Source organism: Podarcis muralis, chromosome 13, assembly GCF_964188315.1.
Source record: "Podarcis muralis chromosome 13, rPodMur119.hap1.1, whole genome shotgun sequence".
In the NCBI taxonomy this organism is placed as follows: Eukaryota; Metazoa; Chordata; class Lepidosauria; order Squamata; family Lacertidae; genus Podarcis; species Podarcis muralis.
The window spans coordinates 14,540,285-14,552,292 of NC_135667.1; the positions used below are offsets into that span (position 1 = coordinate 14,540,285).

Below are 12,008 nucleotides of genomic sequence, written 5' to 3' on the forward strand. Positions count from 1 at the left end.
AAGAATGTCCAGAATGTTGCTGAAGAAATCTAGCGTTTACACTTCAGAGTTCAACAGAAGTGCAATCCCCTGTGAAACTGGACTGTCCTTTGTGTTTCATGGAGTTCTGTTGCTCTAATAATTATACAGTTGGAGTGCAGAGAATAGGGAGTCATAGAGTTGGACGCAGCTGTTGTGCCTCGTAAGAAGGGAACGTCTATCAAAAATCAGTGAGGACAATATTGAGGTACAGTCGTACCTTGGTTCTCGAATGGAATCTGTTCCGGAAGTCCGTTCAACTTCTGAAAACGTTGAAAAACCAAGACGCAGCTTCCGATTGACTGCAGGAGTTTCCTGCAGTCAATCAGAAGCCACGGAATCCATGTTGGATGTTCGGCTTCCCAATGTAGCAGGAACCCCACCCCACCCCACAACGTTCGCAAACCGGAACATTCACTTCCGGGCAGAGCCATAGCTAGGTGATCTTGTGCCCCTAGCAGAACTGTCCAGATTGCACCCCCAGCCACTGACAAATTAGCTCTTCTTTCCGCCTCTCCTCCAACCCTACCCCCATTCAATTCACCCTCTATTTAAAACCTTTTCTTAAGAGGCAATAATCAATATTTTTATTTCTAGTCATATTTATGGACATAGTTTTAACCAATTTTGCACACACACCGCTCGCCTGCACCCCTGGCACGGGCCCTCCTCACCACTCCCTAGCTACAGCCCTGCTTCCAGGTTTGCAGTGTTTGGGAGCCAAAACGTTCGAGTTGCAAGGCGTTCGAGAACCAAGGTACAACTGTACTTCTTTTTGCCACTGCAGGAGAAAAAAAGCATTGATGTATGTTTGCTCCGCGCTACTAACAGGTTTCTTCATTTCCACCAACCTCATCCTACTTAGCTTCCTCCCTTGCAAGATGAAGAAATACAGAGGTGTCTTAGTTTCTGGGATGTCTGTTCACAATGCACATGATCGCTTTAATCTTGGAGGTGTGTCTTGTACAGCTCCATGGAAGGTTTTTTCTCTCTTTCTCTACATATATATACACACTTTATAAATGTGATAATATTGGAAAGAGGGCCCCAGTTAAAATCACCCTTGACTCTCTTGCAGCTTGGCACAAATTCTTTTATAAGCCCTGAAATCTTTTATTCCTCAAGTGGCGTTTCTCAAGACCTGTTGACAGTAAACACAGTTTCAGAGCTACAAATGGTTCGCCGTAAGAATTAATATGCATGTTTGATGAGTGAGTGTTTCACTGCATGCATATGTAACCTGTGAACTGCAGCGTGAAGCCAGGGTGAACTGCAGTTTCTCAATCTGGATACATATGCATAGTAAAATACATGCATTGCAACCAGCAGCATGCAGTGGATGACTTGCCGGGTCCAACATGAAAGTGCTGTCTGCTTTGTAAAACTCACCGAGTCCAGTATGTACAAAATGCAAATCCTATTTTGTCAGTCCCGTAGCACATTCGTATTCTAATTTCTTCATCTTCTCTTGTCTTTTTCTATCTGATGTATTCCTTAGAAGTATTCCAACATTAAATCATTTGAACACTGGCACTGGTAGATGCTGGCACAGGCAAACAAGACGAGGGTTCCTAGATATTCCCCTGTTTCGCCCCAAGAGGCTTCAACAGCTGTGCGTGGTTCTAAATCATATAAACATAGACACTTTGTAATATATCAGCTGAACACATTACAAAGAAATATACAAGCATATAATAAGTGTACATACCGTTACTGTATATAACAGCTACATGGAACTTATTCGTGATAGATTTTCAGTCGTGGTAAACCTGTAAGCCTGAGTACTCTTCCTTTAAGAGTGAATTAATACGAATTATCTGCACCTGTCGCCTTAGCTAGTGTTGCCCCCTTATACAGTACTCAGGCTTACAGGTTTACCATGACTGAAAATCTATCACGAATGAGTTCCATGTTATGTTATGTGCATTTATTATATCTTTGTATGTTTCTTTGGAATTTGTACAGCTGATATATTAGAAATTAGAATATGAATGGACTACAGGACTGACAAAATAGGAATTGCATTTTGTACATCCTGGACTCGACGGTCAACTGAATAAGCTACATTTTAATATGTTATGTCACGATGTTCATTTTGACATTATGAGAAGCTGTATCTAATTTTGAGAAGTAGTTTCTAGCAAATAACTTTATTTAAAATTTAAAGATTTAAAATTTACGGCTTGTAGTGCTTTAAAAGAAAATTATATGAAAAGGATGTATTGATGGTATTTATCTCCAGTAAAGTTAGCTAAAATGTATAAGAGTGTTTATTGTGGGGGAAGAAGGGAAAGGAGGTTGTGAGCCGCTTTGAGACTCCTTAGGGTAGTGATAAAGCAAGATATCAAATCCAAAATCCAAAAATCCAAATCCATAAGAATTTATCTAATGTGTGCTGGAAGTGTAAAGATAAAATAGGTACATTTTATCATATGTGGTGGTCATCTAAAAAGGCAGTAGGCTTCTGGGAAATGATTTATAACAAACTGAAAAAAATGTTTAAGATAACTTTTGTTAAAAAAAAAACCAGAGGCCTTTTTATTAGGAATAACAAGTGAAGACTTACCAAGAAATGTTAAAAGATTATTTATATATGCAACCACAGCAGCAAGGATGCTATTTGCCCAAAGATGGAAGGAAGAGAAAGTTCCAATGATGGAAGAATGGATAACAAAGAGGACAGACTATGCTGAAATGGAAAAGATGACCGGGAAGATCCGAGAGCAAGATGAAGAAAAGTTTGTATAAGACTGGAAAAAAATTATAGAATACCTTTAAGTTCACTGTGAAGAGTTAAAAACTTTAGGAGGATTGATACAGCATCTATGAAGTACCATGTACAGTAGAACCTCAGCTTATGTTACCCTCAGGTAACATAAACTTCGGGTTGCGAAAGCAGCAAACCCGCTTCCGGGTTTTGCTGCTTGCGCATGCACAGAAGCTATCTCTGCGCCGCAGCACTTTTTAAAGCCATGTGTGCACACAGAAGCGGCACCTCCAGTTGCAAAACCCCGGGATCCGGACAGAGCTCCGGAACAGATCCTGTTTGCAACCAGAGGTACCACTGCATTAAGGTGATTAATGGATTTGAGATTGAATGGAAAACAAAACAACGGGGAGACATTGGCAACCGGGGGGGGGGGGGAGTCCAGAAGGGGTAAATAATTAATTAGTTTTAATTTGTGTTATGTTGAAAATTTCAAATAAAAAAATATTTTTTTTAAAAAAGACAGTTCTAGCATCCACCCAAACAGGGAATAATTAGGGGGTAAGCAAATCTGTCAGTTTCATTTTCTCTCCAGTTCTCATTTTTAAATCCAATCTTAAATTCACCTCCACAGCAGTTTCATTTTTTTTAAAGTCTCCATGAAAATTCATCATCATTTTGTGTGAATTTCTCCTAATACAAACATATTTTATGCCATTTTGCCCAATACTTTTTTTTGCAAAGCAATTTGCCCTTCTTTAATGCCAGTTTAATGTGATTCTCAATCATATGTGCATTTATGGATTTATTTTAATTTTTTTACATATGCATTTATAAGCACACTTTACTCCAGCACATGCATTCTTTACTCCAGCACACTTTACTCCAGCACATTGCCTGACAGCAGAACTACGCTGAAAAATTCACCGAAGTGCGAATTTTAAGGTTGGCCATTTTTCAATAAGCAGAATGTTCCAGAAAGTGTGAATTAAGTATGTTGACCATTAAGTGTGAATTGAATCATATTTCTTCCCTATTCCCAGTAACAGTATTGTTTAAATCAATCAAGAAGTGATGATGATGATGATGATTTGCAGGATTCACACACCCAGGAGAAATATTCAGAAGGATTCAGGAAGTAGTGTTATCTTTACTGGTTAACAGAGAGACTTCAAACCACGATGAGGTCAACTGTGTCTTGATCCTCAGTGCATTTGTTCTTCTTAATCCCTACCCTCCATCTCAGTGATCCACACATTGTCTGCCTGTTCAATCCAGCTGCATGTGATCAGTACTAACCTTTTACCAGCAGCTGGCTAGGCTGGCTATAAAGAGCCCAAGGGGAAATGTTCAGCTCTACAGGAAACCGAATTCACCGCTCCGACAGCCCCCTGGGTGATTTGGAGGCATTTCTGAGTAGTGCTGGCTGAACAGATCGCGTAAGTTGGTGCAGAAATCGTTCTGGGTGATAAAATTGTGGTCCTTAGCTTGTGTCAGGGAGTGAGGCTGAGTTTGTCACCAAAGGAAGAATTGGTTGCAACCCAGCTAGACTTACACTGTGTAGGCTAAGGGCGGGGAAGCTGCCAGCCTATGGATACTATTGGACTTCAAACCCCATCAGTGCCAGCCAGTATGCCGAGTGGTCAGGGATGATGGGATTTGTAGTCCACAACATCTGAAGGGCCACAGGTTCACTGTCCTTGTTGCGAAGGGAGAATGGAGGGGCCCTCGCAGTGACAATTTACAGGTCAAACTACGTGAGGAGGAGGCAGCCCTGTTTGTTTCCTCGTGCGCATTTGTGACGCAGAAGATGGAGAGGAGAGATTTTGTGTTTGGCATAAAAATAAACATGAACGTTTGCAGGGACCCTTCCCGGTATCACCTCCCTATGGGCCAGTGCCTTCTTTCTCCCCCATCCCAGCTCCAGTATCAGCTAGGCTGTAAAGAAGGGGAGAGTGGGGAGGCTCAGTTCCCTTCAGCTGCATTTGTGTTATTTGGCCTTAAAAGCACCTTTCTCCCTTTTTAAATACATTTTTATTAATTTTTTAACATATCATTTCCAACAATCATTTAACATAAATTCTTATCTTATGCAATTTTTTAGACTACCTCTGAAGATTTTCCATTCTTTATCACTTAATCTTCATTTATTAATTTCTCTATTACTTTTGATTGTCCTTAACTGATAAATCTCTTCATAGTCTTCCTTGCAATATTTCGCATAGTCCTCCTTACAAAACTTCTTGCAGTCCTACTGGCGTAATCTGTTTATTACAATTGCTTTTCAAATAGTTCAAATATTTACTCCAGTCCTCTAAGAATCTCTGGTCCCGCAGGTTTCAAACCCTTCCTGTCAGTTTGTCTAATTCTGCATAGTCCATTAATTTCGTCTGCCACTCTTCTTTCGTTGGTAATTCTTCTTGTTTCCATTTTGGTGCCAACAATATTCTTGCTGCCGTTGTTGCATATAAAAACAATTTGCAATCCTGTCTGTTAATATAAAAGCACCTTTCTCAGCTTTGTAAATGTGAAGAATATTCACTGACTAGAAGCAGAGATCGTCCTTTCTTATCACTGAACACCCGTTATGCTGGCTGGGGCTTATGGTAGTTTGCGCTGAAAAGCATCTAGAGGGGGGCACAGGATACCCAGACTCTGTGCTCCCCCCAGACTAAAAAAAAAAAAAAAGATTCTAGCAGTATGTGCTTTGCAGTCATGACACACAAGAAGGTCTGAAGTGTGTGACTGTGTGTTGTGTGTGTGAGAGAGAGAGAGAGAGAGAGAGAGAGAATAAGGCACCCTGTTGCATGTATCCACAACTGTCCCTCAGAGGAAAGGGGGGTCTCATGTGGAACTGATTCCCTTCCACACAGCAGAATCACCCAGAAAGTACATCTCTATTGCTGAGCCTCTGACTAACTGAGCAAAAGGGTAAGGGATGTGTGAAACCCTTGAGGGACTAGTTCCTTGTTACAATGGTAACGATACCTGAGTTTTGGGGGTTTTTTACTTGTTTGAAAGAAGCTATTTTCCCTTCAACGTTTAGTGCTTCTTCTGTTACAAAATGGTAAACAAATAAATAATGGTAAACGCTTTTGTTCTCAGAGACTGTTCCCTTTCTTTCTTTCTTTCTTTCTTTCTTTCTTTCTTTCAAATTACCTGTTATGTCCCAGAGCTGAGTCTTGCCAATGAAACCCACCTGTGGGTTTGTTCTAGTCCATGCAGAGCAAGAATTTGTGTGTGTGTGTGTGTGTGTGTGTGTGTGTGTGTGAGAGAGAGAGAGAGAGAGAGAGAGAGAGAGAGAGAATAAGAAATTGCCAAAAGAGCACTTTTAAGATGATCACTTGCTGTAATGTTGAAAACATAGTCCTTGTGCCTTTCAAAAAGTGGGAATTCCGGCATGTTTGACTTTGCTTTTCCCTGCCACCAAGCTGTGCCTGATACACAGCCTTCTTTGATAGAGAACCCTTCAAACATGTGAGAGACTTTGCCCTCTTTTGCATACGGGTGCCGTAAAAACATTCCTGAACAGAAATTGAAGGCTATCGCAATCTCTCTCACACACAGTTCTGCTTCATGACAGGCTAGCTATTGTTCTCTGCTGCCATCTAGTGTCAACGGCACTGACCCAGCCTACTTTTGCGGTGGGTGTCTTGAGGCTGGGGCAAAGCAGCTCTCTCACATTGGTACTGTACAGCTAGATGTGACCATTTGACTTAAACCCCACACAGTCAGCGTGGACAACATTGAACTAGATGGACCAATGGTCTGTGTTTGATAGTAAACAATACTTCTTATGGTATTGTTCAGTGCTTTTTTATTAAAAAATGTTTAGGGGTACTCTCATTTTGACTCAAGAAAATCACCATTTTATAGTTCAGGAAAGATAAATACAGTAAATGGACAAAAGTACAAAGATTCACAAAATGTTTAGGGGTATGCGTACCTCTGCGTCGTCCCCAGAATAAAACCACTTGTATTGTTCACTGCATCGCCAACGATGCAAGTAAAAATCAAGTAAAACAAGTAAAAAACCTCCATGTGGAGTTTCAATTTTTCGATTTTTTTTCTGTTTTGTTTTCCTGTCAATCACGCTTCTTTAAATGCTATTTTTTATCTTGTCCTTCATTTGCAATGCGTATTTGTTTTACGACACACTGCAACCCATTTTTTAAAAATGTAACGTGATGCGAAATAAACATTTCACTTGCTTCCTTTCGATGGCTGCAGGTTCGTCGGAAATCAGCAGCAACAATGATCTCCCTGAGAGGAAACGAAGCACTATTGCTGCTCCTGTTGGCCTCCTGCCTGATCGTAAGCCGCGTCTCCTCACAGAATCCTCGGCACGAGAAGTTCCTGAGGCAGCACAACGACTTCCCCCGGACCAATGTGGCTGGGCAGGATTACTGTGGGGCCATGATGCTGCGCCGGGGGATGACAAGGCCTTGCAAAGACACCAACAGCTTTGTCCATGCGCCCAGGAGCAACATAAAGGACATCTGCAGCAGAGGCGGAACCCATTACCGCCGGGCCCTGAGGCTCAGCAGGGCACAGTTATCCGTCACCACCTGCAAGCTGCAGGGAACTTCGCGGGGCCAGTGCCGCTACTGGGCCCACACGGGACAAAGGCATATTCTCATAGGTTGCGATGCATCAGGATGGCCTGTCCATTTTGAAGAAAGCAATTTCATGTAGGGCAGGCTTGGCTTTTTCCACTTGCAGCAAGAGCACTAAACAGCTGTTAAAATCTTTGAAAGCAGGTGTTCCACGGAGCTGACTCACAACAGAATTGTCACTTGAATCCCACTTACCCGAAGTTCTCAGTTAACATATGTATAGTGTGGTAAAGATTCACCTATTATTTCTTGGAAAATAATTGAGTACAGCTGGAAACGTTGACAGCATTAAGATAAATTTAACAGTGTAAATAAGTTTTGATGGATGCAGTGCTTTTTTCTGGGGTATGCATACCCCTAAACATTTTTTGAATCTAAGTTTGGCCTCATTGAGGGGCAGTATTTCAATATGAATAGGAAAATGAGAGTACCCCTAAACATATTTTTTTTTTAGAAAAAAAAGCACCGGATGGATGTAATAATGGAATGCTGAATGGTTTAGTTTTTGTAAAATATGCAGGGATTTATGATATGTAAAATGAACCATGGAAAGAGAAGAAGGAAAGTCATTGATATTATAAGGATGTAAAAATGAGTATTTTCAACTGTAAAACAGAAAATTTAATAAAAATTATATACAAAAAAAAAAAGAAAAGAATTTATTGTTAAGCTGTGGGCGAACATATCAGATGACACAGCGATTCTTCCAAAGCAGCTCTTTATTTATAAGCTGGAACTGAACTGAACTGAGGAGCTCAGTCAGCCTGCTTATATAGAGCTCCAGAACAATGTAACTGTTGCAACTTTCTAAAACTATCCAATCACTGAACGTCACTTTTGATCCTCATTTGCATACAAACTATCCAATCACTGAACGTCCCTTTCGATCCTTCATTTGCATAACTATCTACAGTATCCCCCTGCTGGCCCAGGGTGAGAACTTCAGTACATAACACCTATCTATTATTTCTTTACAGGGGCTCATCAATTTAACAAAACATAACATTGCCCTTGCCTTGGATTAATGCAAGGTTGCTCACTATATAACCCATTAAGCCAGAAGTTCTATTTGGCCACTTGCCTGGGACATTAAAATTCAGATTAAGGTGTTGTCAGATACCTGTCAGGACACATAATACAGGGGTGGGGAACATGTGACCCCCCAAATATTGCTGGACTCCATTATCAGATCCAAAACTGCGGGACTGAATCATCCAGAGATTTCATACCACATCCACATCAAACAATGTGTTTCCCAAATTCAACTGATATACATGAATGGGCAAAAGAGAGCAGCTGTTTCCCTGCCCTGTCTCTGATACTACTGGCAGGTGTCCATGCTGAGGTTCATTTGCATATGCTGTAAACCCACAAGATCCAAGACACATAGGGTCAATCTGCATGGTTGGTTACCTGATTCTTTCCAGAGCCGTCTCTCCTCCGCACATGTGGGACATATCGGAGATAGGTATCGATCTAATCAGGCCCACTGATATTCCTCCTCTTTCTCCAGCCATTAGTACAGTGGAACCTTGGTTCTCGAACTTAATCCGTTCCGGAAATCCGTTCAACTCCCAAAACTTTGGAAAACCAAGGCGCAGCTTCCGATTGGTGCAGGCGCTCCAGAAACAATAGCCGACAGCCACATCAGACGTTCGGCTTCTGAAAAACGTTTGTAAACCGGAACACTTCTGGGTTTTCAGCGTTCGGGAGCCGATTTGTTCGTCAACTAAGCCATTCGAGAAGCAAGGTTCCACTGTATAAGAAAAAAACTTGTCCTGTTCTACATACATCTTTCCCTCCCTGACCCCCATCATTACAAAAATTAAAGCCGGATTTCCCACTGCTTTACAAACACACACAGTTTCTATGTTAGACAATCATAGGGTTAGTGGCATCAGGTCAGGGTCACCACAGATGTCTTTCCAGATGCCTTCAAGTTCCCCCACTCCACCTACTGAAATGAGGCTAGAAAGAAACATTCTTTTGTAGTCAGTACAATAGGCTGCAGCTTTTGCTTGGTTGCAGTGCATTTGTGGTGCCCACAACACACACATTTGCAAACGTGACCTTGAGGCCCAAAAGGTGGACAGCCTCTGCATTAGGCTACCTGCCCAACAGCTGAGAAAACTATTAAACTGTTGTCATTTTGGATTCAAGGGTTTCTGATTAGAGTGAAAATGAAATGTAACCCTGCATTTGAAAGTTGGCAACATTTTTGAACATTTGCATTTCAATATGTTTTCCTGTGATTTTTTTTTTCTTGGATGATAATAGAACGTATTGTGTATGATGATAATCTCAGCCTCGTTCAACATTTCAGAGAGGGATGCTCAAGGAATACAGGTTCAATACAGAATTGTGGATACGGATGCACTCAAGCTTTGTCCTGTGTCAGAACACCATGTACACCCAAGTGCTCACTTGTTTCTGTTACTCTAGTATAGTTGTTTTTTTTTTTAAAAAGTCCAGGAATTATGTTTAAAAATAAAATAAAATACATAATGTGATATATGCACAAATATACAACTTACGCACAAGCTGCTCTTTATTCACATAAATGACCATGGGCGTAATGTGTGGGATTTCATGGTTTATGTGACCACCTACGTTTGGTCCTTTCCCAATGTAATTAGCCCATTGCTGTTCCACCCTGTTTTTCCCCACAGGCAGCATAATCTATTGGCCAATGTGCATTCAGTACATATAATTTCAAAGGTGCAAAAGAAACTGAGCTCTGGAGGGAGGATCTCAGCTTTCCGGGAGAGATTTCTGCTATAGAGATTTGTTATATACATCTATGCTTAATGTAGTATTTATTCCCAGAGGTGTCTAAAATAAAAGATTATATTGACTGGGGTCTTTTCTTTGTTTTACTTCACCGTTCTACGATACATGGTGCATGTATCTAATATTCCTTAATTTTCATCCTCCCCGTAAAATTACTTGAAAACTGTACGGCACAGGAAATTTTTATTCACATCAGTGACTCTGAAATGTGAAATAATCCAGTACAGCCATTTTAATCAAAGTCTGAGATGTTGTTGTTGTTTAGTCGTTTAGTCTTGTCCGACTCTTCGTGACCCCCATGGACCAGAGCACGCCAGGCACTCCTGTCTTCCACTGCCTCCCACAGTTTGGTCAGACTCATGTTTGTAGCTTCGAGAACACTGTCCAACCATCTCGTCCTCTGTCATCTCCTTCTCCTTGTCTTTCCCAGGATCAGGGTTTTTTCCAGGGAGTCTTCTCTTCTCATGAGTTGGCCAAAGTATTGGAGCCTCAGCTTCACAATCTGTCCTTCCAGTGAGCCAAAGTATTGGAGCCTCAGCTTCACAATCTGTCCTTCCACTGAGCACTCAGGGCTGATTTCGTTCAGAATGGATAGGTTTGATCTTTTTGCGGTCCATGGGACTCTCAAGAGTCTCCTCCAGCACCATAATTCAAAAGCATCAATTCTTCGGCGATCAGCCTTCTTTATGGTCCAGCTTTCACTTCCATACATCACATACATCTGAGATGTAGTAGCTAATTAAAAATAATAATGTGGTGAACTGTTGTGGAACAACTTCACTGAAGAAGATAACAGTGGTTATCCAGAGCTGCTTGCTACTTGCGAATGGTTTTCCATAACAGTTCAAGCTTCAGAGACCCAAAAATGCATTATTATTTTTTACTCTCTTGCGAAACTTGCGAAAAGAAAAAAATAATAATGTGCGCGCTCACGCAGCCAGCTTCACACGAGCAGCCAGGCTCAGAACTCCTCAAAGAGAACAAACTACCGTATTCCTGGAAAGCTAAACGAAGCGGGCGGGCACATCCCTGCCTTAGAACGCCAAATGAGCGAATCAGCGAGCAGTATGCAAATACACCGCTCTTCTTTTTCTTAAAAAAAAAAAAGTGACCAAAAATACAATAACTGAGGGGAGGCAGCTGCTGATAATTGGTGACTCTGGGGCCAATCAGCAGCTTAGGGGGCGTGGACACGGGCGCCTGCCTCTCTGGCTTGCCCTCGCTCTGCATTCCCGCGAGCAACTGTAGGAACGGAGTGGAGAGTTATGCGCATGCGCTTATACGATGCAGCTTCGGTCAGTGCCCTTCCCAAGATGGTGGCTGCGATGCGACTCGGCGAGGGAGAGGAGCGTTGATGCGACGGCGCGACGAGCACCCATTCCCTTCCGAAGATGGCGGCTGCAAGGTGCTTGAGGAAAGCATGGAATTATCCTATGGCGTTTAGGGTGGGTTTCCCCCCCCCCCTTCGCCCCCGTTTATCCGCGAGAGGGCTGGGGGCGCTGTAAACTTTGCATTTCCAGGCTTTCTTTAGGCTTGAGTTTATTAGGTAGCCCGTGCCATTAATTTGCGGGTGGTCAGCCGTTCCTGAACTGTGGCTTATAGGAGAATGTGATGCTCTCAGGTTGTTAACCCGCCTCAGTGTCGACCCAGACAAACCTAAAATGCTGGTGTATTTTTTAGTTTATTTCTGGTTTTCGGGAAATTTTTTTTTTGGGGGGGCGTGCTTTTAATTGGTTCCACTAATAATTTTATTTCTTCATTCTCTTTTTGAAAAGCCGCTTTGAGGATGATTATTTTTTTTTGGGGGGGGGGGTTAAAGCAACCCAGCAGCATGCAAATGTTATGAAATTGCATGCAGCCTTAATAATTGCAATAAT

The 12,008-nt window shown here is 41.8% G+C and overlaps 1 protein-coding gene across 1 annotated transcript; it reads left to right on the plus strand.

The window, feature by feature from the left end:
- Window positions 1–2,673: 2,673 nt before the first annotated feature.
- Window positions 2,674–7,420, plus strand: LOC114608006 (ribonuclease-like). Its single transcript, XM_077918105.1, has 2 exons — window positions 2,674–2,760; window positions 6,956–7,420. The coding sequence occupies exons 1-2, from the start codon at window positions 2,674–2,676 to the stop codon at window positions 7,418–7,420; spliced, it is 552 nt and encodes a 183-aa protein (XP_077774231.1).
- The last annotated feature ends 4,588 nt before the right edge of the window (window positions 7,421–12,008 follow it).

Bases quoted from the DNA above. Each gene is read 5' to 3' on its own strand.
- LOC114608006 (XM_077918105.1), top strand. From the start codon at position 2,674: ATGGAAGAATGGATAACAAAGAGGACAGACTATGCTGAAATGGAAAAG. The intron at 2,761-6,955 runs GTATAAGACTGG...CGATGGCTGCAG, and splicing joins AGCAAGATGAAGAAAAGTTT to GTTCGTCGGAAATCAGCAGC.